This window comes from Mauremys reevesii, linkage group 4, assembly GCF_016161935.1.
Source record: "Mauremys reevesii isolate NIE-2019 linkage group 4, ASM1616193v1, whole genome shotgun sequence".
Lineage (NCBI taxonomy): Eukaryota > Metazoa > Chordata > Testudines > Geoemydidae > Mauremys > Mauremys reevesii.
Window position 1 is genome coordinate 15,747,938 of NC_052626.1, and position 27,898 is coordinate 15,775,835.

A 27,898-nucleotide genomic window follows, 5' to 3' on the forward strand; every position below is an offset into this window, starting at 1 on the left:
GTTTGTGGTTGACTGGTCAGTTCATAACTCTGCTGTTCATAACTCTGAGGTTCTACTTTATACTGCTTTTTTCCTTCTAGCAGGCTGGCCTAATTAGGGTCTAGATTGTGACTTCATGGTCCTCAGCAAGGGGTGGTGCACTAATTGCACCACTGCTGGGAGAGTCTCAGGTAGGACTCTGACTCCAACACTGCTCAGAGGCACAATTCCTCCCATGTGTCCCCTTTGCTCCCTGGTGGCAATAATGTGCTGCTGACTGGTACCAACGGTAAATTTTCCCTACCTCTGCACACTGGCTCAGGTACACGTCTTTCTGTCTGAGTTTGTTGTCCAAGTACACTAGCCAATGGAAAATGGGATTGAGCCAAAGTCTGCCACCTCATTCATTGCACAGCTCGTGTATCTAGTGAGTCCTGAAGTTCCTCCAGCAGTTGAATGTGAATACAAGGCTGTGGTTCTGTTTCATATGCATTGTTATCGCACAATGGCATACAAGAGAATGTAGCTCTCTAGAACACTATGGTATTTTATTAGAAGCTTAAACTACCCCAAACAATTTCTGTTCAATTTTGACTAGACTGGAACTAAATTTCCATCTCAAATTGTCTATTTCCTAAGGAGATTAAAGCCTTCAGGAACCACAGTACTTTATCTGTTAGCGGGTATCCTGATATTGGTAGCAAAGAATAACAGTCGTGCATTGTTTCTGCACATTTTCGCCTAATCTGGAGTTCTGGAGTGGTGGCTGCCAAACCAGCATTGCCTTGGTATCCAATTAAAGTTGTATTTCAAACTTATCTTGATACTTCATTTGTGAAATTGTTGTGGATTGTTATCCAGCATGCGTTGAGCTGAAGTACTGAAGTCAGTTTTTATTTCAAAATTACCCATGAAATAGCTTCATTAATACATTTCCTAGGTAAATGTTAAGAAGGAGTAATCCTTTTTCTCAGCAATGATTGTTTGTTTGCAGGTAGCACAGTTAAAAACCTCAATGCAGTCAGTATTACAGCAATGGATAATTTATGACGAAGCCTATGAAGAAGTTAACCTGATGATAATAAGCTCTCTGTATTGCCTAGAACAATGCAAACCTTCTGTAATATCACTGGAAGCTTTGAAAGGCCAGGTGAAGACTCTACAGGTAAATCTACCAAAGACAAAGTAAATGTATTAGTGCATTTTAGCTCAATGAACTGTGGCTCATTCGTCTCTACATCTAATTGTTGTGACTCATTTTTCACAGTCTCTTCAAGACAAAGCAGAGAAGAGTGAAGAAAGCTGGGCCAAGCTCCAGGCTTCTGCTGCTAACCTCAAGAAATACTGTTGTTCCTCATTTGCAGAGATTATTGATCATAAATGCAAGGAGGCACATACAAGGTACGCCTGAAAAAAGACACAAAATAGATGTTGGTAATAAAGGCCCTCGATTCTGCAAGGTACTGAGCATGTGTGTAGCTTTAGGCATGTGAATGTTTCTATTGACTTCATTGTGAATACTCACACGCTTAAAGTTAGGCATATGCTTAAATATCTTGGTGAACTAGGGCCAGTCGACTTTAACATATTGTTTTATTGTGGGTCTGGGTGGTAGACCAAAAAAACAAACAAACAGAAAAAGCAGCAACATAGTAACCATGCAATGCAGTATGGACATTACACATGGCAAGACTGATCTCAGATGCCCTGGTGTAAATCCAGAGAAATTCCACTGAGAATCTTCAAAAGAGATCAGTGTCTGGTCTGTGCACATCCCCGAGTGTAAGGGCAAAACCTAAATCAATAACCTGTGTTATGTTCTTGTATATTGCAGATGGACTCTGGCAAATGAAGAAGTCACTGATGAGCTACAGACAGCACAAGCTTTGTTATTGCTTTGGGAGTCATTTGATGGGTTATACGCTGAGGCAGCATTGAGGTTAGAACAACATGAAGATCAGTGTCATCAGCTCTTGGGAACTCACTTACCTGAAGACAACATGGTGGAAGCCCTGAAGCAGAAGATACAGGATGTGAAGGTACATAAAAGTGCTCTCGCTGCCTTATTTATGCAAGGCTGGACTTATTTAAAAATCCTGACAGTGGAAACCAGGGCCTGACTTCTCTTTTGTAATCTGTCCTTTTTTAATTTTCTTTAATTACATTGGCCCAGTCCTCAGGTCAGTCCAAGCACAGGATGCAAAGAAGGGAAGGAGATGGTGACCTGACTTCATCTCTTGCACTCTCCATTTCTGTGGGCAGCCTGTGACCAGTTTAGCCTCAGCATAAGTTAGAGCAGCAGCAAGGCTTCTCTAAACTATATTGTCTGCAGTGGTCCCCTAGGGAGGGTGCAGTTTGCTCTGGACATGTCTCCTATGCCAGAGGAGGGGTGCCAGGAGTAACTGGCATAGAGCCAGCTACTCTTGCTTAATCCCCTCCAGTGATCCCCAAATGTAAGAGGAATCCCTGGCTGGCAGTTAATGCCAGATTTCCATCCCCTTGCAGTGGCAATACTCTATGAAGGTAACATAGGGAACCTGAGAATCTGGCTATTTTGTAGCACTCATTGAACCAAAAATGATTGACCTTTATTATATATTTTGACCTTTATAAACAGCTGAAGTGCTTACAGTCTGATCCATGCCAAAGACAGGGTCAATACGCCCCAAAGCATATTTTACCTTTCAGGGAAGTCTGTCCTTTTATAGTTAATCTTTACTCATTTCCCACTGAAATATAGTTTTCAGTGGAAAAATGCCCAGGGATTTTCACGTTTAGTATTAAGTGAACGGGGCAGAGGATTACACATTCCAGGATGATATTCTGTAAATCTCTCTCCAGATAAAAGGAACTACAAGCAGTAGGTTGTAGAAGTACCAGCTACTCCCTTCGTTGTTCATAACATTTAGAACTGTAATAATATTGTTGCTGGAGTGGGGAAAAAAAAGCTCTCAATCAATCAAAATGATTCCAAAATCCTGGCAAAGGTGTTCAGCATAGCGGTTAGCAGGATATTATTATCACTGTATAAAGCCATTCTAGAGAGGATGCATATTCTCTCCAATTTATCTCTCTAATCTCCCTCATAACATTAGTATCCGAGTGCCTGAAATTATTACTGGGCAATGTTATCCCACTGAACTTTGAATCCAGATACTAAGGCTGGGAATTTTTAAAGGAGCTGAAGAGAGCTCGTCGGGAGTTGGATGCCTAACTCCCTTCAGCACCTTTAAAAAATCAGCCTAAATCTCTGGGTAACTGAGAGGCAGACCATCAGTAACATCTATGGTTTTGTCCCTCCCGTCACTGTTAATAGACTTATCATCAGATTCCGCCCTGGAGTAAGTGCTTGTCGCTCCCATTAAAGTCAATGAAAGATACTCTCTTAGTCTATGGCTGAATTTGGTTTCCAATGCACATCAACAGAAGGAGCTTAGTTATAGCAATAAAAGAGACACAGGAACATAGATCTGATTTTTTTTTTAATCTTTCACTTTAGATACTGCAACAAGGCCTTCAAACCATAAAGGGAAGCTTTCTCCAGGTTTCTGAGTTGACAGACCAGATAGCACAACAGGTTAATGCAGCTACACAAGCATTTCTCTCAGAGAAGTTGCATCCTCTCAAAAGGATAGCTTATTTGGAAAAGATGTTGCAGATGAAATCGGATGAATTTGAGGTACTTCCTTATATAGTAAATTTGCTCTCAGTACAGTTTTATTCTTCAACAAAATCATGTAGTTCCTGAACTGAAGTTCAGTTTGAATTAGAACTCGGTGAAATCTGAATGATAGCATCAGCTGAGCTGTGAAAGAGAAATAAAGTCCTGGGGGAACAGGTGGGTTACACTTTTATCGTGTGCCTGCTATGCTGTGTTCACTCAGTTTCAATTGTTTTCCCCTTCCACACACACCCTGCTCTGTCACACACTTGTAAGCAGGCCTGTTAATTTGTAATATGGATGGATCTTAATGTCTCCATGCATCATCCCAGTCCAATGCTTGGAAACTCAGGTTGTTTCCTGGAGATGATGTCTCTGATTCTTGATATCATGTGTAAGCTTTATCTGTAGTGTAATATCGTTTTATTTCATTTCTAGTTGTGTAGTCGTTTTCTCTTGTGTAATTTTGTGGTCTTACCACAAGTGATTTCCTTTGTCGTTCTTGTCATTCATTCCTTACACAAGTGTAATTTGAGAGCTCTCAGGCAGAGGGTGACACCAGACCCCTTCCTGGCACAGGTCCCTCAACCCTGGAAATGGGGAGGGAAGAGAAAACTGTGGGATCCCAGACCCAGTCCTGCATTTCTTCCCCTCAGATGGAGCCAACTGGGAGCTACTAGAGCCCAAGTAATGCCCACAGCCCTATCTATAAGAGCAAATGAACCATTTTCATGAATTTCCTTCCTTCTGAGTAGCTGTGCTGTGGCTCCATAATTTCATCCTAAATCATCAAGTCCTTGGTAGTAGGTCTCTGCACAGCATGTCTGCCCTTTTCTCCTAGATCCATGTGGATCTCCCACAATTCACAGGATATGGAGGCTCAGCTCCTTGCCACATGTCTGTATGTTGGGTTAAATCCTACTTCTCAACTGAAAAAGTGGGAGGAAACTGTAAGTCAAAACTTGCAGAGTTTACCACCTTCTATAAGTATGATGCAGAGCTGGTAAACAAGCCCAGGTTTCCCAAGTTTAAAAAAAAAGTCACTACAGGGTTTTAACCACAACACCATCTCTCCTCCCCAGTGAGTTATTTCTCACCGTGACAGTGGACAGTGGTGCCTCTATATGTAATGAAGCATTTTCTTCATTGTCATTTCACTTTCCTTGTTTTTTCATAGTCACAAAACGTATTGCACTATGGGAAAACAGCCATTAATTTCTAGAACTATGAAGCCAATAACAAGAAATCAAGGCTAAATATTTACTCTAAAAATGCAAGGACATATTCCAAAGATAAAATCTAGAAAAAGAATATAAAAAGCATGGTTTAAATATAGACATAAATATTAACTACAAATACACCAGTTACTCTAAGCTAGCAGCTGTTTGTTTTCCCAAGGACGCTGTTTATTATTCTCTTGCTCATATTGAATATATGTATTAAAGCTGATTATAATAAAAATAATCTCTCATCCTAGTTCAACCATTTACAACTGATGGATTTCAATAATTGTCTGGACACAGTGGAAGATCGAATTAAGAAACCTATAGAAGTTTTGGATAAGTTGTATCTACAGGGAAAAGAAGATGACTCAGAATTACTCATGGTACATCCAGCTCTTATGACTATAAAGAAATAAATTATGCATATGTAAGAGAGTCTGTAGGATACTTATTCATGTAGCACCATAGGTACTTCCTGTAGCTTAATTATCATAAATGTTACATGCACAAAAATTATGTTAAAAGAACATTATTAAGGTGGCAAAGTCAAGCACTCAAAAGTTAGGAAATGCCAGAAATGCCTATGAAACTTGAATTTGGCCCCGACCTGCATATCCATTATGATACAGTCTTGAATTTCCTGATCACATACTATTTTTTTTCCACAAGGCCCCTAACTCATTTAGTGCAAAACTCTGTGGCAGAAGCAGGGATAGAATCCAGTTGTCTATTCAGCTGCCTTAACAATGAGACCCTCCTTTCTCTTCCTGCAGTCCCCTGCCTCATTCACTACACACCTCCGATTTCTGCAGCAAAAAAGCAGGGGTCCTACAGACAACAATTTCCTTTACTAAATTAGCCTGATGGATACCCAGAGCAGGTCCATCCTATGCAGGGACTGAGGTAGGGGTCGTCTTGAAAAAAATAGTAATTTAAGTCTGTATCATAGAATCATAGAATATCAGGGTTGGAAGGGACCTCAGGAGGTCATCTAGTCCAACCCCCTGCTCAAAGCAGGACCAATCCCCAATTAAATCATCCCAGCCAGGGCTTCATCAAGCCTCACCTTAAAAACCTCTAAGGAAGGAGATTCCACCACCTCCCTAGGTAACCCATTCCAGTGCTTCACCACCCTACTAGTGAAAAAGTTTTTCCTATTATCCAACCTAAACCTCCCTCACTGCAACTTGAGACCGTTACTCCTTGTTCTGTCTTATGGTACCACTGAGAACAGTCTAGATCCATCCCCTTTGGAACTCCCTTTCAGGTAGTTGAAAGCAGCTATCAAATCCCCCCTCATTCTTCTCTTCTGCAGATTAAACAATCCCAGTTCCCTCAGCCTCTCCTCATAAGTCATGTCCTTCAGCCCCCTAATCATTTTTGTTGCCCTCCGCTGGACTTTTTCCAATTTTTCCACATCCTTCTTGTAGTGTGGGGCCCAAAACTGGACACAGTACTACAGATTCCATTCAAATTCACCAATGCTGAATAGAGGGGAATGATCACATCCCTCGATCTGCTGGCAATGCCCCTACTTATACAGCCCAAAATGCCATTAGCCTTCTTGGCAACAAGGGCACACTGACTCATATCCAGCTTCTCATCCACTGTAACCCCTAGGTCCTTTTCTGCAGAACTGCTGCCTAGCCACTCGGTCCCTAGTTTGTAGCAGTGTATGGGATTCTTCCGTCCTAAGTGCAGGACTCTGCACTTGTCCTTGTTGAACCTCATCAGATTCAGGGCCGGCTCTAGGTTTTTTGCTGCCCCAAGCGAAAAAAAAAACCTCCTAGAGCGCAACTGCTGAAGCAAAAAAGCCCAACCCGGAATGCCGCCTCTGGAATTCTGCCATCCCAAGCACGTGCTCGGTTTGCTGGTGCCTATAGCCAGCTCTGATCAGATTCTTTTGGCCCAATTCTCTAATTTGTCTAGGTCCCTTTGTATCCTATCCCTATCCTTCAGCTGTATCTACCACTCCTCCAAGTTTAGTGTCATCTGCAAATTTGCTGAGGGTGCAGTCCACACCATCCTCCAGATCATTAATGAAGATATTGAACAAAACCACCCGAGAACCGACCCTTGGGGTACTCCACTTGATACTGGCTGCCAACTAGACATGGAGCCATTGATCACTACCTGTTGAGCCCAACGATCTAGCCAGCTTTCTATCCACCTTATAGTCCATTCATCCAGCCCATACTTCTTTAACTTGCAAGCAAGAATACTGTGGGAGACCGTATCAAAAGCTTTGCTAAAGTCAAGGAATAACATGTCCACTGCTTTCCCCTCATCCACAGAGCCAGTTATCTCCTCATAGAAGGCAATTAGGTTAGTCAGGCATGACTTGCCCTTGGTGAATCCATGCTGACTGTTCCTGATCACTTTCCTCTCCTCTAAGTGTTTCAGAATTGATTCCTTGAGGACCTACTCCATGATTTTTCCAGGGACTGAGGTGAGGCTGACTGGCCTGTAGTTCCCTGGATCCTCCTCTTTCCCTTTTTTAAAGATGGGCACTACATTAGCCTTTTTCCAGTCATCCAGGATCTCCCCCGATCGCCATGAGTTTTCAAAGATACTGGCCAATGGCTCTGCAGTCACATCTGCTAACTCCTTTAGCACCCTTGGATGCAGCGCATCCGGCCCAATGGACTTGTGCTCATCCAGCTTTTTTAAATAATCCTGAATCACTTCCTTCTCCACAGCAAGCTGGTCACCTCCTCTCCTCCTGCCCAGTGCAGCAGTCTTGGAGGTTCGTGAAGACAGAGGCAAAAAAAGCATTGAGTACATTAGCTCTTTCCACATCCTCTGTTACTAGGTTGCCTCCCCCATTCAATAAGGGGCCCACACTTTTCTTGACTTTCTTCTTGTTGCTAACATACCTGAAGAAACCCCTTCTTTTTACTTTTAACATCTCTTGCTAGCTGCAACTCCAAGTGAGATTTGGCCTTCCTGATTTCACTCCTGCATGCCTGAGCAATATTTTTATACTCCTCCCTGGTCATTTGTCCAATCTTCCACTTCTTGTAAGCTTCTTTTTTGTGTTTTAAGATCAGCAAGGATTTCATTGTTAAGCCAAGCTGGTCACCTGCCATATTTACTATTCTTTCTACACACTGGGATGGTTTGTTCCTGCAACCTTGATAAGGATTCTTTAAAATACAGCCAGCTCTCCTGACTCCTTTCCCCCTCATGTTATTCTCCCAGGGGATCCTGCCCATCAGTTCCCTAAGGGAGTCAAAGTCTGCTTTTCTGAAGTCCAGGGTCTGTATTCTGCTGCTCTCCTTTCTTCCCTGTGTCAGGATCCTGAACTCTACCATCTCATGGTCACTGCTTCCCAGGTTCCCATCCACTTTTGCTTCCCCTACTAATTCTTCCTTGTTTGCGAGCAGCAGGTCAAGAAGAGCTGTGCCCCTAGTTGGTTCCTCCAACACTTGCACCAGGAAATTGCCCCCTACACTTTCCAAAAATTTCCTGGATTGTCTGTGCACTGCTGTATTGCTCTCCCAGCAGATATCAGGGTGATTAAAGTCTCCCATGAGAATCAGGGCCTGCGATCTAGTAACTTCTGCTAGTTGCCGGAAGAAAGCCTCGTCCACCTTATCCCCCTGGTCTGGTGGTCTACAGCAGACTCCCACCACAACATCACCCTTGTTGCTCACACTTCTAAACTTAATCCAGAGACTCTCAGGTTTTTCTGCAGTTTCATACTGGAGCTCTGAGCAGGCATACTGCTCTCTTCCATACAATGCAACTCCCCCACCTTTTCTGCCCTGCCTGTCCTTCCTGAACAGTTTATATCCATCTATGACCATACTCCAGTCATGTGAGTTATCCCATCAGGTCTCTGTTATTCCAGTCACCTCATAATTCCTTGGCTGTGTCAGGACTTCCAGTTCTCCCTGCTTGTTTCCCAGGCTTCTTGTATTTATGTATAGGCACTTAAGATAACTCCCTGAGCTCCTGCTTTCTCAGTATGAGGCAGGAGTCCTCCCCTCTTGCGCTCTCCTGCTCGTGCACAAGGTGGCCAAATTAAGATTGCACAGGCAACCTCAATTTTTTTATTTCCTAACTTTTGAGTGCTTGACTTTGCCACCTTAAAAATGTTCTTAGTAATGTTAACATAGTATGTTTGTGTGTAATTTCCTAGGTTTTTTAAAAAGCAAACTGAAAAACCAGAAATCCCATCATATGTCATCTCTCTTCACAAGCATTGGAAATAAATAAAGTACAGTAGCAGCCTGGGTAATTTTAATTGCTAGCAGCAGATGGTTCTTCATCATTAAAAAAATCTAAGGAAATCAGAAATGCAATGGAATACTTTATCTGAAGAGCATTACATCAGAATAACTGAATCCCCAGAGCAACATAAAACATAATGAATTACTTTTAAAAATGAATCAAAACATGGATTGCAGGCAGAATTGTAAAAGAGAAAAGGGAAACCTGCTTGGATCTGGGGTTGGTGTAATTCCACCTCCTCAAACTTCAGTATGAAATTTAAGCCCTGCCACTTACGGATACTACAAAATACGCTATGCAGAACCCTTTACTACTTCCATGAATGAGGATTCAGAAGGTGTGTCTGACTTTCCCCCCAAGAATAGTGCAAAGGAAACTGAAAGTGAAAACTCTCTTGTTTTCAGTCCTCTCTACTGGAGGGACGACATAGCCCAATATGAACTAACTATGCTTCTTGAAATTCACCTTTTTCATCCACGACCCTTTTAACCTGAACATAAGGCATTGTTTACATTATGTTGTCAAACATCACAGAAAAGACTTATATTTTCTAGACATGGAAAAAAGGTGATATTTCTGTCAGTTATTTTGTTCCATTATTTGCAGGGCCACATGTTGGAGCTCACTGCAATGTCTCCTGTCATCGAGAATCTGAATGAAGTGAGCTTTAGGCTACCACTCAGTGATTTCACTGGGAAGAAACTACAGAACCTGAATCGACAGTGGGCTCAGAAGACAGCAACAGCCCTGGAGCATTGCAGGTCAAAAAAGCACAATAATTCCCCCAACTGTTTCAGTGTGCATGAGGACAATTAAAAGCAGATTAAAATATTTTCCACAAGCTGGTCCCCAGATTTCCAAGAGGCTTGTCAAAAATAATTCCTCCATTTGAAACTAACTTAAAAACACTCCAACAATTTTGTTTGTTTGTTTTTTAATATTTTAAGTTGTTTGGAGCACAAAGGCACATGTGTTAGCATGTGTTTTGTGTAGAGACTAGCACAATGAGACCTCATCTTGATTAGGGCCCATGGTGCTACCAATCTGCCCCCTTTGTTAGAGCATAAACAATCATAAGTGGAAAATATACAACAATAGACCGGTTCCTGTATTATTTCTCTTAACAGTGAATTTGAGGGAATTCAATCGGATGAAAAGAAATTTCTTCAGAAATGTGAAAACTGGATACAATTTCTAGAAAAGATGAAAGAGGGTTTAAAAGTAAATATTGCTGGCAGATTTGAAAAGCTTCAGGAACAACAGAGAATATATGAGGTAATAATGCTGAAGATTTAATCTGGGTTTTAAAAAAAAATCTTGAAAACCATATCTTAGCAAAGAGATACTGTGGGTGGTATTATAGAACAGCAACAGTCTGTGCAATATATAAATGGAATCCACTCAAAGTGTCAATAGTACATTACATCTTGGGAACATTACACTGGGGCAAGGCTGAGAGGATGCTTCTTGTCCCAGCTGAAATAAATCACAAAATCTGTATCTGCAATTACTAAATACCATGCATTGCAAGTTAGACACACAGAGACAGGATGTCACCCAGACTTTTTTATAATTAGTAGTTGTTCATCTAATTCCACAAACATTATACTAAACATTTACTACTTTGTGTAAAACAGGGATCGGCAGCCTTTCAGAAGTGGTGTGCCGAGTCTTCATTATTCACTCTAAGTTAAGGTTTTGCGTGCCAGTAATACATTTTAATGTTTTTAGAAGGTCTCTTTCTATAAGTCTATAATATATAACTAAACTATTGTTGTATGTAAAGTAAATAAGGTTTTAAAAATGTTTAAGAAGCTTCATTTAAAATTAAATTAAAATGCAGAGCCCTCCGGACCAGTGGCCAGGAGCTGGCAGTGTGAGTGCCAATGAAAATCAGCTTGTGTGCCGCCTTCGGCACACGTGCCAGAGGTTGCCTACCCCTGATGTAAAACTTGTACTCCTCAGGGCATGTGGGCCATATTCTGCTCCTTATTCACTAAATATGGAGCTGTTCAAAAATAGCTATTCCAGAATAATTCTATGTGTAAAGCCCATTGTAAAGCTTGTTTTTAAATGCCCATCAGTTACTGAACTAATATTGTTCTTATTTTTGCAATGTTTGCAGATGCTGCAAGCGGAGATTTCTGTAAATCAGCAGATTTTTAATTCTATCATATCAAAAGCATTACTTTTGCTGGAAACAGGAGAAGCAGAAAAAAGGTAAAAAAAAAATAGATTTTTTCCCCCTTACTTCTTAACCAGGGGCATGCACAAGCGGGGGAGGGGCAAGCAGGGGCATGCCCCCCCCCCCTAGTTGGCCAGGGCACAGACAGAACTCCTCCAGCCCTGCCACAGCCCCTGGACCAGAGGAGCTCTGTAACCCCGCCGCAGCCAAGTACTTGTGTGGATACATTAATTCAGATGGCTCCACGGTGCATAGATTTTCATTGAAATGGTGAGTGTATGGCCATTTATTTCTATGCCTATGATTAAGGCTGTGAGTCTGTCACGGAAGACACGGATTCTGTGACCTCCATGACTTCTGTGGCGGCTGGTGCTGGCTCAGGGACTGGCAGAGCCGGGCATTCCCTGGGCCAACAGCAGCAGTTTGGGTGTGTGGGTCAGGGCTAGGGGCAGGGGGTTGGGGTGCGGGTCGGCGCTTACCTCAGGATGGGGGGGCTCCCTGGCTCCCACCGGCATGTCCCTGCAGCTCCTAGGCGGAGCGGCAAGGGGGCTCTGCCTGCGCCCACAGGTGCCGCCCCCACAGCTCCCATTGGTTGCAGTTCCTGGCCAATGGGAGCTGTGGAGCCAGCACTTGTGGCGGGAGCAACGTGCAGAGCCCCCGTGGCCTCCCCTCTTCATAGGAGAAGCAGAGACACATGGAGCCAGGTAGGGAGCCTGCTAACCATCCCCCCCCAGTGTCCCGGGCTGTGCGCTGCTGCCTGGCCTCTCCCAGCACCAGCGGGGGTCCTGGGCCATGCGCCACCACCTGGCTCCCCCTCCCAGCACCAGTGAGGGTCCTGGGCCACCACCGCCCCTGGACCGCTCCCCTCTCCCCCCGAGCACCCGTGGCCCCCCTGCCCAAGTTTTAGTTAGGGTATATAGTAAAAGTCATGAACAGGTCATGGGCCATGAATGTTTGTTTACTGCCCATGACCTGTCCGTGATTTTTGCTGAAAATACCCATGACTTAAACGTAGCCTTACCTATGATGTATGTGCATGTGTTGATATGGTTTAATGTGTATAATATGTGGTGTTTAATGGGCCCTTCCAAAAGCAGTCAAATTTAAATTCCTGCATATATTCCTGGGTCTTACACAGAGTAATATTGGTGATTCAAGAGGTGACATGCTTCCCTCTGAGTCAGTCCGGAACACCCTCAACTGTCCCTTAAAAGAGACTTTTAAAACCCAAGTCAAAACCAGGTGTGTTCATTAGAGCCTGTGGTACATCTTGCAAAAGTAGAGGTGTGACCACCGGTGTCCTGGCCAAGTTCCCCTTTGGATAATAATTACATTCTGCCTACCAAAAAAACAACAATCCCCTTGTAGTTTCTCCTGGGATAAGATATCCTTCACTTCCTGCCCTAACTGTTCTGCACTGTTAAAGAGTTGCTGTGTTTGCAGCTGAGGTGGCTATACTCTGGTGGTAGGTAAAATGATTGATTTAGTTCGGGATTGGTCCTGCTTTGAGCAGGGGGTTGGACTAGATACCTCCTGAGGTCCCTTCCAACCCTGATAGTCTATGATCCCATGATGATTCTATGGTTGCCATATGTAAAGGACTCAATCCTCTTTTCCTCCATGAGTACTCATGCTGCAACAGGGTGAGAGAGCACTCAAGAAGGGCACCTAGCAATGGAGCCTGCTGATTCTCCATTCACAACAGGACATGGTCTTCTGGCTAATTTTTGTAAACCCAGAATTTGGGTAGTGGAGAGATGAGTTGTTTATTGGCTGGAGTATGAACTCGTGGAACATCTCTAAGAACGACTTATACATACTGTGGTTTTATGTGAACCCCATCCTCCGTAGTAGCAGTAACATTGCAAGTGATTTACCTTTCCTCTTCCCCATTTTTCTCTAAGGCATCATCTGAGCTATTCAAAAAGTATGTTAGCTGAACTCATTTTTACTAGCATGGGCTGAAAACACTTCAGCTTGTTAATGTGGAGCAGGCAAAAGCATATTATATCGCATGGTAGAAACCAAAAACTGGGTTGAAGGGGTTCAGCACTACACAGATTTTTTTTTGTAATGCAGACGGTCTCTAATGCTGCACCTGCGCTAGAGTATAATGGTGACAGGAGGCTGTTCTAGCATTGCTCAAGTACAGCTCTATTTTGCAGTGCAGTTGCTGCCAGTATTGACTTCCATCCACTTCAAGAATGGATTTGGAACAACTTGCTTCTGGGTCTAGCTGTACCATATGCTGTTGTGCCATAGCAGGAGAAACTCTCGTGTTTGTTCTTGTATCATTTTATAGTTTTCTGTCACACAGAAGTTTTGATGCACAGAGAAGGCTTGCGCTTATGGTGCTCCATTTTGTGTTTTAATGTGCTTTTAAGGTGAAGATGACATTCTGTATTAACACTCCAATCTCTGTCCTCTTCAGAACTGAGTTTATTTCCAAACTCACATTGCTGAAGGAGCAGTGGCAGAGTGTTATCCGGATGGTTCAGCAGAGGAAGAAAGATATCGATGGACTTGTGAAGCAGTGGCAGCACTTCAGGGTTTCTCAACAGAATCTCACGAATTTTCTTACTTGTACAAATAACTTCATAGCTGCTGTGAAGAGCCAGGACGGCTACAGCCTTTACCATCTTAGGAATCTAATTCATGATTTCAAGGTCATATTTTTATTTCTTATAAACAAATAGATGATCAGTGATTTTTCAGATTGAAATGACATGTATCCAGAAAAATGAAAGGACTTCAAAGGCATTCACTTTTTGCTCAAAACAAATTGCTGATTTCTTTTCTTAAAGGGACAGTTTCATTAAAACGTGTCTTGATTTATGCATTGTGGAAACCCACAATAAACTCCTAAATAAAATTATGATCTGGGAGCAGATGCAGTTTTTAGTGAATCTGTCCTGATGAAAAGATTCAAAGAACCTCAACAAGTTCTCACTAAAGCACATAGATTATGCCTGCCCATAATATTGCAGAAAGTCAGCCCTGTTTCCTTTTGCTTGTCTTCATTTGAGTGACCTCTGTGAGTAAATTTTCAAAATTCCCAATAGTTCGTGAGTATTTACTGTAATTGAGAGGTTTTATGTTAATGGGAATGTTGAACTGAACATTAACAATGTAAGTTACCAGAGCTGTTTGTTTTTTAATTTAAATGTGACCCTATTCAAAAAAAGTAACTTTAGGCTGAATTATGAACCAAAACCAGAATCTCTTGCTTGGTTAATAGGGCAACACTGTCATGAATTTCTGGATAGAGAAGCTCTTAAAGCTAATAGTTTAAAGTGTAATAGGAATCTGAGTTTAAAGTTGAACAATGTCTGATTTGAAGCCAGCTATATATTTGGTAGAGTACTGAATAATTTTTTGCTTTGGAGAGAAATATTCCGTGACAGAGAATATTTTAAACAATAATATGTCCGATTAGATTAGCCAAACTATTTTGAATTCATTAGAACCTGATTCTGCCAACCTTCCTCGTGTCCAGTAGTACCTTACTATGGGAGACGAGCCCATAATAGTAAGGGACTTGCTAGTGTAAACATGGCATCGTTCACCTTATTGCACAGAATTGTACTTTACACTTGTCCTTTTTAAAAATAAAAGGTGAGAAAACTTCAGTGTAGACAAGGCCATAATAGTTAGTTACGGAATAACCATCAGACAGAGGAAGGTTCTTCCTAACTTCTGTCATTTAGTGTCTTGTTTATGACTTGAAGTATGAAAGCTTATATTCCTTACTAAAAATATATCTCATGTAGCGTAACTGTAGATTTTCTTCTTATCAATATAAATATCTAAAGGTTTCCTGAGTGGCACTAAACTTTTGGCTTCAGTGATACTTTAAGGCAATGAGTTCCATAGATTGATTATGTAATATGTAAAAAATAATTTCCTTTTATTAGTTTTAAATGTGTTGCCTTTCAGTTGAATTGAATATTCCCTTATGTTATAACAATCTGAATAGGAGTACCTAACTGGCCTGTGTATAAGGCAATCAGAAAATTTGGTTTTGATTAATTATTACACTATTCTTTCTGCACAGACACAAGCCATTAACATTAGGACCTAGGAATATTATAAATTTTAAGACTTTCAGTGCCCCACTCCTTTGTTGCTAGCCTCATTTGTTTCATGTTTATTTTCTCCTATTGTTAAAGGTGACATTCGGGGGACTTTAAAAATTATGCTAGTGCCTGTTTTTGCTTCTTTATGATGCATAATGAAGGCCAGAAAGTCTGGCTTTTATGGATGTTTTTCTGCTTAGTTCTTTACCTTAAAAATAACAGGAATGTTAACTTTCATCTTCCCTATTTTTGATGAAGCAGCAGTTAGATCAATCAGGGCCCTGTTCCAGCAGCTGAGGAAACTGGTTCTGTAATTGGCAAGCCATTCACAGTCTTTGTTTAGTCCTGAGCTGATGGTGTTAAATTTGCAGTCTGTGAAAATTACAGAACCAGTTTCTCTGAACAGGGCCTCATCCTCCTGTCTCTAGCTTGCTTCTTGCTTATATATACACCTGCCCAGAACCAGACTAACACGGCTACCCCTCTGATACTTGACACCTATTTTTGATGAAGATCTTGTTAGGGTTCACAGAGCAGGGATGTTTTTAGCTTATTTTACTGAAATGAGGTGTTCAGTCTTTAACAAAGACATTCTTTCTCCAATATGTTGCTTAGTCATTGAAGTTAAAGAGTTGTTAACAAATGCAACATTTTATTAAACACTTGACTTTTTAACTGTATGACTAAAAATCCCATCTCCTCTCAATTGCTCCAATCATTTAACTCATTATAAAGTCAGCATAGCATCTTTTAGACTCAAAACAAGCAGGAAAAAATGCAGGGTTGAGGGGTTTTGTTTGTTTGTTTGTTTTTACATATAACAAAAAGTTAAATAAAAACAAAGAACAAGCCCATTTTTTTCACCCTTTTAAAAAGTGAAATTCCAAGCAGGTTTGTAAAGCTCTCTAATCCTGGGGCTGAGATTTAGAATGTTGTGGTTGGTTTTTTAGAACAAGGAAATACTTCTTCAGAGATGGCAAACCACATACTCCCTCACTGTCGATACTGGGGAGAAGTTATGTAAAGACTCAGACCCGGAGACCAATGCTGTAATACAAGAGGAACTCAGCCAGTTACAGGAGAATTGGAATGATGCCCAGCTTCAAGTGGAGAAGATCATGAAACAGCTCCTCGGCACTGTGCAGGTACTCGACAGGTGTTCTCTGGGGAGGAGGACACCTTGAGATGCCTGCACACTCCTGTTCCCACGTGGAGGAGTTCCAGGGCAGCGTGACCAGTCCTAGGGACAAGCCAGCTAGTGGCGTCGAGAGGCTCTCTGCAGCAAGTGCCCAAGGAGCCCCAGAAAGGGTAGCACCTTCCCAGCTCGTTGTTTTCCCTTCTGTGGATCCTAATATGCAGGCCCTGCAAAGACTACTACTTGACTGGGCTGTGGTAACACCCACAAACAAGCTTACAGGTTGGGGACACAGAGCCCCTAAACCAGTGCCTTTGATTAGGGGTGTGGGGTGTCATGGTGGCTCTGTTGTCCCCCATTTGCCCTTGCAGGGGTGTGTCAGTCAGCGGCCTCTAATCTCAGGTAACAGCTTCATTCTGAAGTTGTCAAAAGACTCCCATTCCCCTTGCTTCCCCATTAGAGTTCCTTGCCAGTAAAGCATCAAGTGTGAACTCCCCAACTCTAGACTCTGAGGAGGCCCTGTGACTCCCTTTGAGATCATTCCCCAACAGCTCCATCACTCTATATCTGGAGGTTGTGGGAAGGCTAAAGTCATGGACTATACCTCTGTGGAGAGGGGCTGAGTAGCTGGGTGGATACTGCTATAATGGGCTTCTGCTCTTTGGACTGCAGTAATGGTCTGTGGGCATGGAGCCGGGCTGAGCTCTGCCCACACTTTTCAGCCATGAAGCACCTGGGTGAGAATTGGGGCCAGTGGCATTAGTCACACTTCTTTACTCTCTTATAGAGCCATTATAGGTGCAGACTATGCCAGAGGCCATATGCACCTCACTATATATACCCCCTCTGAAAATTAAGAGATAGATTCATGAACGTTTCCTCTCTGTAGTAAATTTGTGTTTCAAAGCATAAAAACTTGATATCACTTTAATTGATCCCCAGCATAATTTGAAACTATGCTCCAAAGAATCTTCGTTTGAATAGGAGGAGATGTGAACCACTTGAGCTAAAATGCATTTCAAGGCAAACATTAAATACAAGAGGGCTCAATTCTCCCATTAATCCATGAATGAAATTCTTATTAGGGACAGTGTGCATGCACTGAGAGAAGATCCTGAGGATCAGTCCTCTAAAACAAATTAATTTAGAAATTGCTGTTCTTTAATTCATCCATACAGTACAGTACGTGCATATTGTGAGGTATTTGTCATTCATAACTTCCTTGTTTCTGTAAAAAACAGACCTGGGACAGCTGTGAAAAGCTAATCAAGGAATTGGAAAGCAGGCTGCGAGAGCTTAAGGAAAAAGTAAAAGATCCACTTCCAGAGGAACATGAAGAGCTCTACAAAACCAAGGAACATGTTAAGGTATTGAAAGCACATTTTGTAGAAAAATATTCCTTGTACAATACTTGAGCCCCTAGGAGACTGGAGTTCTGTCTTGCCTGCTCCTCTGTGAAACTGAGTTCTTCTGTGCTACTGGTAAATTGCCTCTGCCCCTTCCCCCATGTCTGAGGTAACATCCTAATCTCTGCAAGTGCTGGAATTTTTTTAATTTGGCAAGACATTTCTTATGTCCTCGATGGGACACAGAGGTTTATCACTTCCCCTGCCTCTCCAAATAAATAAATACATAAATAAAAATTCAAACCCATTAAAATAAGAAGCTAAAATTCCCTTCTCCCCATTTGTCACTCCACCTCCCTCCCCTCTATGTGGTTGGATGTCTTTATTCATTGTGTTATCAGTCTATTATAGACTGTAAAATTCTCCAGGCAGGGACCTTATTATCCCCCTTGCACACCTGTGGCATGCTAAAAATAATAGAGAAAAGGAAAGGAGCGCCAGAGTGGGGCAGCAGCTGTTTAAGTCTTTGCTGCCAATGTCCTGCCATGAAAGTTAAATGGCATGGAAAGTATTTCCAGTGCATGACTCGTTTTGGTAATTTTGCGTTTGGCTTCATGGCATTGTGCTTTATCACCCTGTTTATGAACTAAATTGCTTGTTCTTTGTGGAAACAAGTAAGTTTACCGATGTCAGATGCCTTTGGATCGCTATCAGCTCCCTGAGATCTTCTTTGTGATAGCTGGCTTCCTTTCATGTGCAAGAACAGTCTACTTTCAAACACGTGTGTTGACACAGTGTTTATTAAAAATGCCTGCACCCTGTCTGCATACAGCCACCACCACTGAGAATACCTACAGTGGAGCTTTGGCAATGGAGAACGAGTGTCAAATTGTGTCAGTATAGAAGCAGCACTTAGGTACAAGGGAAAGTATAGAAGGACCAAATAAGGACCCCAGTTTCTTCATTTGATCTTTCTTTTCATGCATAGAGCACTGGACTGGGACTCACACAGGAGACCTGGGTTCCATTCCTGGGCCTGCCACTGGCTTGCTGGGTGACCTTGGGCAAATCACTTCCTTCCCTATGCCTCAGTTTATCCGCCTTTAAAGAAAATAATACTGGGGATAATGACCTCCTTTGTAAAGCACTTTGAGATCTAAAGATGAAAAGCACCATATAAGAGCTGCTAGGAGGTAGTATTCTGTGGAATGGTGCTTTTCCCATCCCATTGACTTCACTGGGCTTTGACTCAGATCCTTTGTTAATGTATGCTGAGCTGCATAAATACATACCCTTATATTTCCAAGGGAGAATTTATTGTGAACTGGGAGAATTCTTTTCAGTTCAATTATCAACCCTTTTTATTTTAATAGAATTTTTTTCAGTGTTTCGTTTGCGAATTGAATGGTGAGTCAGTCTCCTTTCAAAATGTGAATGTGCATATATACAGATGGATCAAAAGAACATGGGTGGCCGGTGAACCGGCCGTTGGGGGAGGCTAGCCCCCAGCCCCTCCCCTTCTGCCTGAGGCCCCACCTCTCACCCTCCTCTTCTGCTCCCCCTCCCTCTCAGGAGCCCGGAGCAACCTCCCACTTCCCAGCCCTGGGCCACCCGAGCACCCTCAGCCCTGGAGCTCCCTACCCCGGCTCCGGGCAGTCCGGCTGCAGCGCCCCCAGCCATGGAGCCACAGCAGCCCGGCGTAGAGCACCAGAGCTGTGGACGGGCCCCCAACCCCTGCGCTGAGCAGTGCGGTCCCAGCACCCCAAGTCATTGCGGCACCTACCTCCCGCAGCCCTAGCTAGCCTGGGCTACGGAAGAGAGGGGCCCCGGGAAGGAACTGCAGGAAGGGGCTTAGGGGTGGAGCGTGGGCAGGGCCACAGCGGGCTCTTTGCAGGGAGACAGCCTCCCCCAACCATGCAGAAGAACTATGAGGGTAGGAGGAGCTGTCTGCTCCCCTTGTGCTTTTTTTCTTTTTTTTTTGGTCCAGTTTACCTCTCCTAGAGGCAGAGCATTTTTCCTTGTTAGCAGAACCAGGAAGGTTTTTTGACAAGTTGTAAAATGTGACTTTCCCTCATGTTTAGAACACAGATATTTCCCTACCGCAGTTTCTTGTGCAATTACTCCTCTACTTCAGTGACAACGTTAACATAAGCACTTTTTAAAAGCCATCAGGAAAGATTATCTCCTTGATAATGGGTCTGGGGGTTGTTGGGTTTTTTTGTTTGTTTTTTAAAATTTTAATATTTTTTAAAAAGTCCGGTCGGCAGCGCAGCGGCGCTAAGGCAGTCTCCCTGCCTGCCCTGGCTCCGTGCAGCTCCCAGAAACTGCCAACATGTCCGGCTCCTAGGCAGAAGGGCAGCCGGCCAGGGAGGCTCCATGCGCTGGCCTTGCCCTGAGCTCCAGCTCCACAGCTCCCATTGGCCGGGAACTGCCAGGAGGAGCTGCGGGGGACAGTGCCTGCGGGCAGCACACAGAGCCCCCTGTGCCTAGGAGCCAGACATGCTGCCACTTCTGGGATCTGCGCAGAGCCAGGGCAGACAGAGACCCTGCCTGAGGTCAGCGCCACCTGGCCGGAGCCCACACCCCAAACCCCCTCCCACATCCCAACCCCCTGCCTGAGCCCTGAGCCCCCTCCTCCACCCCAGCTCCCTCACCCCTGAGCCCACACCCCAAGCCAGGGCCCACATCTCCTCCCGCACCCAACCCCAGAGCCTGCACCCCTAGCCGGAGCCTGCACCCCCTCTTGCACGCCAACCCCCTGCCCCAGTCCAGTGAAAGTGAGCAAGAGTGTTCGGTTTTGTGCGATTAGGAAGTTGGTCACTCTGCCAAACCCTGCAGCAGTGTATCAGAAGATGTTGGGTGTTGGATATCTAGTAGAGCCTATTTTTGTATTTTATAGAGTAACAGGAGGCTTGTTTCTGCACTAATGAAGTCAACAAGAGCTATGCCATTGACTTTAATGGGCTCTGGATCAGGTTCAGAATAACTAACACTGGAGGGAACCCTCTAATAAAGCTAAAGAGAGATTAATCTTTTAAGCTAACCATTTCTCTTCCCACCCTCCCCCAAACAGGATGCAGAGATAGAAGGAAAAGGAAAGGGAGGCTGACCTAAAAGCATCCTAGCAAAGGCTTTCACAGTTTTACCCTTTTGGCTGCCTATGTGTAAATTTCCCCTCCTCTTTTTCTGTTTTCCCCTCCCCCACAGGCCAATCAGAGGATTAAACCAACAGGTTTTGAAAAAACACAGGCGCTTAATCTAAAGGATTGTTTCCCTTGTGTTTAAATGCAGGAACTGGAGAAGTCACTTGCAGACTGGAATCAAAACGTGAAAGAACTTGATAATATGAAGGCAGACTTGGCTCATTATATCCTTGCAGAAGATGTGGTGCTGCTGAAGGAGCAAGTAGAGCATTTGCACAGGAAATGGGAAGAACTCTGCTTGCGAGTAAGTCACTTAGCTGTTGAATATACTGTTCATGTCCTTGTTTTTTGTTGATGCATTTAGGGTGAAATGTCTTGCCGGGTCTAAACAGCAGAAAGAAACATGTTTTAGTGGAGTCTCTTTTGTTGCATTCTTTGCCGATGCAGTTTCTTTATAGCAGCATGGCTGAACAATAGTGGAATAAAGTTAGTCTGGGCTCTGCTCTCTTTGTTTCCATAACACACAGTGCTCCAGTTTTGCAAACTCTTAGCAATGGAGTGTATGAAAGAAATGCAACTGTTGGGTGAAATGGATGGCTTTGTTCTAACTCACAAACTAGAGTGCTAAAGGCTAAACAGAGGAATCGCCTGATGTGAAGAAGGGAAGAAGTCGGGGGAATTGTTTTGCTGTTCCTGCTGCCTACTTTGTCTTATGAATTCACAAATGATGGCATGTTGCATAGGCTGATGTAAAATACAGCTCCAAGAAAGCTAATAAATGAAACTGAGAAATAAATTAGCTTTTCGGTATGTTTAGTAAAAAGGACTGAAACATTAAAAATGGACTTGCCATTTCTTTAATATAATGTATTTCCAAAACTTTGCACAGTTTACTGTTCAACATTTGCCATCTTTTGTGGCCTACTGCTTTATTACATTTAGTTAGCACTGCGTTTAAATGTACTGGCCCAAATTCATTCACAGAAGCCAATGGAGTTACTCCAGGGATGAATTTGGCTCCCTGAATTTATAGATTGGTATATATCGATGTGTAAAATATATGCGTAAAATACCCCAGGGTATTAATAGAGAAAGGTAATGGATAAATAAACAAAATGCTAGATGTTAAGATTCTTGATTTAAGAAGATAGCTTAGCAGATATTTCTAAGCTAGCAACAAATGGAACCCTTTATAGTCATAGAATTACACAGCTCTTTTTTGTAGATTACAAAAGAAACAAAGTTCTCTTAGTATTTAGGGCCCAAACCTTACCTAGGCAAAGGGAGTTTGGGTGCAATGGGAGTTTGGGTGGAATAAGGATTGCAGTCAGGCCCTTCATAATAACTTTGATGTGGGGAAATGTTTTGCCTTAAACAGAAGCCAGGTCTACACTACAGAGTTAGGTCGATGTTGTCGACCTAACTCTGTAAGCGTCTACACTACAGCGTTGTTCCTACCAATGTAAGTCCTCCAGTATATCGAGCTTAATAACTCCACCTCCACAAGAGATGTAGTGTTTAGGTCAATGTAGTTAGGGCGCCATAGCGTCTGTGTAGACACTGCTTTACTTACATTACCTGTCAGCTCTGCATGGAGCTCACAGCTGTGAGGCACTACGCAGCAGAGCCAACAGCCCGGGGTGTCGGCGCCCAGCAGCAGGGCTCCACACCGAGCCAACAGCCCAGGCGATCATTTCCCCACTTCAGTTGGTGCAAGGACTCCTGATAAGGACACACACCACCAGCAGAAGGAAGGTAGGACGTGAAAAACCGCAGTAATTACTGTGGTGGCTGTACATTGAACCTGGCATAGGTCAGTTTAATAATGTAGTGTAAACAAGGCCTGAATGGCTCATCCAATGAAATATGTTCATTATTTTACTTACTACAGCAGATTCTGAACACTGAGAATGTTAGACTTGAAAACATGTAGGCACAATATTTTCAAAGTTGTATGCCTGATTTGGGCACCTTCTGTATATTCATATTTAGACACCTAAATAAGAGGCTTGATTATGCAGTGATGCTGAGCACCATTAGCTCAGACAGAGAGTGCCCAGTGGCTCTGAAAATGAAAATCAAGCCAATGTGCCTAGCTACAGATTAATCCAAATTATAAACTTTTGGCCATTGTAATTCAATTTAAAACATACTAATAGAATACTCCATTTTGTATGTCTTTTGCGAGAGGAGTCGAAGCAGGAGAGTGAAAGATATGTATTGTTTGAAAACAATTGATATTTAAATGGAGAGGTCTGAAAGACTTTAAAAGTCAAACCCTGCAGCTGTCATGAACATTGCAGAGTGACAGGTTTCAGAGTAGCAGCCGTGTTAGTCTGTATCCGCAAAAAGAACAGGAGTACTTGTGGCACCTTAAAGACTAACAAATTTATTTTAGCATGAGCTTTCCTCACTTCTTCGGATGCATAGAATGGAACACACCGACAGGAGATATTTATACATACAGAGAACATGAAAAGGTGGAAGTATGCATAACAACAGGAAAAGTCTAATCAATTGAGATGAGCTATCATCAGCAGGAGGAAAAAAAACTTTTTGAAGTGATAATTAAGCCCATTAATTATGGAGTGCGTTCGGGGATCGATATATTGCGTCTAGATGAGACGCGATATATCGATCCCCGAGAAATCGATTGCTACCTGCCAATACGGCCGGTAGTGAAGATGTACTCATAGACAGTGTTTACTCCTGGTGTTCCAACCTCATGTTATAACATTCTGGTTACCATCTTTAAAAGGAAAACTGGAGAACTCTAGTAAATGGTCCTGTAAATTGGAACCGCTAATTAATTTAGAATTTTGCATTTATAATAAAGTCTGCTGCAATAATCTATTGTTAAAAATAAACATGAATATATATCTTAGTTATGCATGCTTTTGATTATATTTGTAATCGTTGGCTTCCTGCTGAGAGATTTCAGAGATGTTGACAGCTGTCGTGTATTGTTATCCATAGGTGTCTCTGCGTAAGCAGGAGATAGAGGACAGACTCAATACGTGGATTGTGTTCGATGAAAAGAATAAGGAACTATGTACATGGTTGGTAGAGATGGAAAGCAAAGTGTTACAGACTGCGGATGTTAGCATTGAAGATGCGATAGACAAATTAAAAAAGGTAAACAGGAAAGCAGCTTTTCATGCATTCTAAGAATTTGTTGTAGATAAGCCCACACTAAAATAGGAATGTCAAACAGGATTTACAGGCTAAAGATTAGAAGTTTAAACATTTAGACCCCAATTGACAAAGGTATTTAGTGCCTAACTTCCATTGATACCAAGTCCTTTGTCTTTATCCCTACTGCTGATCAATCTCAGAGTCAAAACCAAAACAGAACACCCCCCTGATTGCGCTGCAGCAACATACTGCATTTACACTTGGGACTCCTGCTTCATACACTGGGGAAGGATGTAACCTATGGGTCCTGTGCTTGATATTTGTAGTGTGTGAAGCTAGAGACTCCTCATCTTGGAGTATCCTTTGTAGGTAATCTACGGAGGCCTGGTAGTGCTTCATTGCTCCCCCACTTCTCACCAGTGCTAGCTGTTGTGAAAGGGGCAGTTGGAAGGTAAATGGGGGATGATCCCAGAATACGGAGGGGTACAGTAGTTTTGGTGCTAAGTACATAGGAGGTCACCACAACCAAAAATCCCTCCAAACCCACAGATCAAGTCGGGACACAAACCTGATTTCCTTCTATGGTACAGGACTTGATTAAGTAATAATATATAAAAGCACTGTCTTAAAGACACAAGACAGTAGTCCACTGCCAGTGTCCTTTCCTAATGGCTTAAGGGGCTCAGTAACTAATCCCAGATCACTGAGTATAAGAATACCAGCAAAGGAAGAGCCCTTTGAACTTGAATTCAGGTTCTTTCAAGGTAACTCATTGAAAATTTAAGTTAAAAGAAAAAAAAACCCAAGAAAATACTAGAAATTTAAATTGCTGTTCTTAGGGTTAGGTACCTGAAAGCTTTCAGGTCTTTCAGCCACTTACTGTTTATAGTGTCTTAATTATGGGTACTTTATTCAATTAAGAATAAGTTTTCAATGTAGTACTTTAATGTATTAAAACACCAGATCTAATGTAGTCCTTTGTGGTTTGTTTTCCCTACCCTTCTCTATTTTATTGATTTTTCTGGTTATGTGCAGGCCTTACAGATAGATAATAAACAAAAAAAGGTTGGATCCTCGGCTAGTGTAAACTGATGTAGTTCCATTTTCCCCAGTGGAGCTCTGCCAGTTTACACCAGCTGAGGAGCTATTCCCCCGGTGTTTCTATAGTAGTCTTGGTCATCCCACTTCAAGCCCATCCCTACCCCATATAACAAAGAAACCCAGAAATGTTATTTCAACAAGAAATTGATTTTCAGTATTTGCTGAGAGTAATTTTGGGATTTATTTTTTTCAGGACTGTATGGAAGAAATAAACCTGTTTGGTGAAAATAAACTTCATTTGCAGCAAATGGGTGATCAGCTGATCAAGACTAGCAACAAGAGCAGAGTCGCAGAAATAGACGACAAACTCAATAAAATTAACAATCGGTGGCAGCATCTCTTTGATGTCTTTGGAGGACGGTAAGAACTTAAATTTCAATACTTGCATTTGATGGAAAGTGATTGAAACTAGGAAGTGGCCTTAAACTTTTAAATAAAATGCTATTTTGACAATTTGTATAATGTCTACATGGGGTTCCCAACTAAACTCAGAAGCATACTGACCTGATTTTAAAGTATATTAATTGGGATTTCAAAATTGGCTTAAAAATAAGATTAAATCTATATTTTCTTATTCAGTTTGATTGTTAGGGTTTTCTGGTCTATTTTGAAACCACACTACTCCATGTACACAGCATCGGGGTGTGGGGGATTTTTCTTTCTAAATCTGAGGATTTAAGGTGGAATCAAAGTGATTTTTACTTTGCTATCATTGTACTGAACTTCATTTAAAAATACCATATTGGCTGTGCAGTGATGCGGTAGATTCTCCATCACTTGGAAATCTTTAAATTAACACTGGATGCCTTTCTAAAAGATAGGCTCTAGTCCATGTGCAAGTTATTGGAATATGTGGACATCACTGGGTCAAATCCTATGGCTTGTGTTATGCAGGTGGTCAGACTAGATGGTCAAAATGGTCCAGTCTGCTCTTAAAATTTTTGGAATGTCTAACAAATAGGAGTTTAATCCCAACATTGTAGGCTGCTCTTACATGACCACATCTCTAAGGCCTGCACATTATTTTTAAAATGCAGCATCCATCACAGACCGATAAATTAGGAAAAGCTTTGCCGTGGCAAATCAACAAAATCTGGATAGCCCCATCTATGACCTCTTCTGATTGGATTAAATGTTTTATTTTACTGAAAGAACTAAGAAAACTGTCACCCTGCCCATTGATTGAGATAATCCAATTTCATTATAATCTGTGAACAGATTGAGTCTTTATCCCACCCCCAGCACAGTACACAGACCCCAAGGTAGTGTCCAGACTCACCCCCTTCCTGGGATTTGGGTTTATTGGTAACTCAGAAACAATAAAATGAATACAACATTGGCATCAACCTAAGCCTTCTGCCCAAAATAAACGCTTTCTAGAGTTTCTCACTGTCCTTGTTTTCTGTGGGCCTTAAAGAAGACTCCCACCCCCTTAATATTCTGGTTGGAGCTAAATGGGCCCAACCATCATCACGGCTCAGCTGTAATTACCCTGAATCGTAATGAAGGGTTTTAGCACTTGAGCCTAAGGTGACTCAATAGAAGAGCCCTTCTTTAGAGTCTGCCACTCAGGTCTGCTCTTAATGGATAGGGCACTGGATTGGGACTCAGTAGACATGGGTTCTATTCCTGGCTCCGCCACTAGCCTTCATGGTGATCTTGGGCAAGTCTGTGCCTCAGTTTCCCCATCTGTCAAATGGGGATAGATACTGACCTCCTTTGTAAAGCGCTTTGGGATCTGCTGATGAAAAGTGCTGTATAAGAGGAAGGCATCCAGTTCTTCATGCAAGAGGTTTCCTACTTGCAGTTCATTCCAGTACCATAAATACAATGGAGATCCATCAACAGAAGTGTTATAACTGCACTTTTTCTCTGCCTGTTATAGGTTTGTCGTAAGGTGCTGGGTTTTTAACTTCTGAGACCACTTAGTGTTGCTTTCAGTTTTGAACGTTAACTGTTGTGAAATAATGTTTTAAAATACAAGCTACCATATTTTAAAAAAAAATCTCTGATCTTTGCAAGCAGCTTGGTGCCACTTCATACATTTTTTAGTTTAAAAACTGAATTACACATGGTGTGTTTTACTGATAATATTTGAGAAAGTACTAGAAATTAAACACAAAGGAAAGATTATTTTCTTCACAACACTGTACTCCACAAAGTACTCAAGTAATCTTTGCCATAAACCAACCTCTGCCTGGCTGCGGCTAGGAATAACTTCCCCTTTGCACATATTATTGCATAACTGTCCATTGTGGCAGGGTTTTTTTACTTACCTCTGAAGCATCAGAACAATGGCCACTGCGTTGGGGTTATGAATATTGAACCAGATAGACCAAGGAGCTGGGGGAGGAATGAGAGTGGAGGAGTCTGGACTGGTGAGACTAGGATTTACTGGGCAAAGGGACTGGAACTGGGATGAGAGATTGAGTACTGGGACTGGCTAAGAGAGGAGAATGGGACTGGGACAAAGAGTTGGGTGGGGAAGAGACAGGACAGGGACAGTTTGTAAGGAACCGAATGGGTCACTCTTGTGGGGAATGCCCCCTAGAATACACTCCCCTCCAGAGCCGGGGAGCCTCATCATTCCCCTGCTGTCACCAAATATCTCACTTATCTCAAGTAGCAGGGGTCTGTGCAGTGATCTAAAGGTTCTAACTCTGATGATGTCAAATGGT

The 27,898-nt window shown here is 42.5% G+C and overlaps 2 protein-coding genes across 17 annotated transcripts in view; one reads left to right on the top strand and one right to left on the bottom strand.

Annotated features, from left to right (window-relative positions):
• Nucleotides 1–27,898, top strand: part of SYNE2 (spectrin repeat containing nuclear envelope protein 2) — a 260,416-nt gene that overhangs the window by 193,519 nt on the left and 38,999 nt on the right. For all 15 annotated transcript variants that reach the window (XM_039534632.1, XM_039534633.1, XM_039534634.1 and 12 more), the window contains 14 exons: nucleotides 974–1,144; nucleotides 1,247–1,380; nucleotides 1,814–2,018; nucleotides 3,479–3,658; nucleotides 5,118–5,246; nucleotides 9,706–9,860; nucleotides 10,227–10,374; nucleotides 11,225–11,319; nucleotides 13,716–13,950; nucleotides 16,311–16,505; nucleotides 17,737–17,862; nucleotides 21,133–21,288; nucleotides 23,961–24,119; nucleotides 25,414–25,580. In XM_039534632.1, coding sequence (XP_039390566.1) covers nucleotides 974–1,144; nucleotides 1,247–1,380; nucleotides 1,814–2,018; nucleotides 3,479–3,658; nucleotides 5,118–5,246; nucleotides 9,706–9,860; nucleotides 10,227–10,374; nucleotides 11,225–11,319; nucleotides 13,716–13,950; nucleotides 16,311–16,505; nucleotides 17,737–17,862; nucleotides 21,133–21,288; nucleotides 23,961–24,119; nucleotides 25,414–25,580 — 2,255 coding nt within the window. The remainder of the gene's footprint in view (nucleotides 1–973; nucleotides 1,145–1,246; nucleotides 1,381–1,813; nucleotides 2,019–3,478; nucleotides 3,659–5,117; nucleotides 5,247–9,705; nucleotides 9,861–10,226; nucleotides 10,375–11,224; nucleotides 11,320–13,715; nucleotides 13,951–16,310; nucleotides 16,506–17,736; nucleotides 17,863–21,132; nucleotides 21,289–23,960; nucleotides 24,120–25,413; nucleotides 25,581–27,898) is intronic.
• Nucleotides 4,132–27,898, bottom strand: part of ESR2 (estrogen receptor 2) — a 175,387-nt gene continuing 151,620 nt past the window's right edge. Inside the window, exon 13 of one of the 2 annotated variants that reach the window (XR_005597560.1) lies at nucleotides 4,132–4,230. The gene's annotated coding sequence lies outside the window, so the exon portion shown is untranslated. Of the gene's footprint in view, nucleotides 4,231–21,283; nucleotides 21,369–27,898 lie in introns of those variants that run through there. The other variant, XR_005597562.1, reaches the window with a different exon arrangement.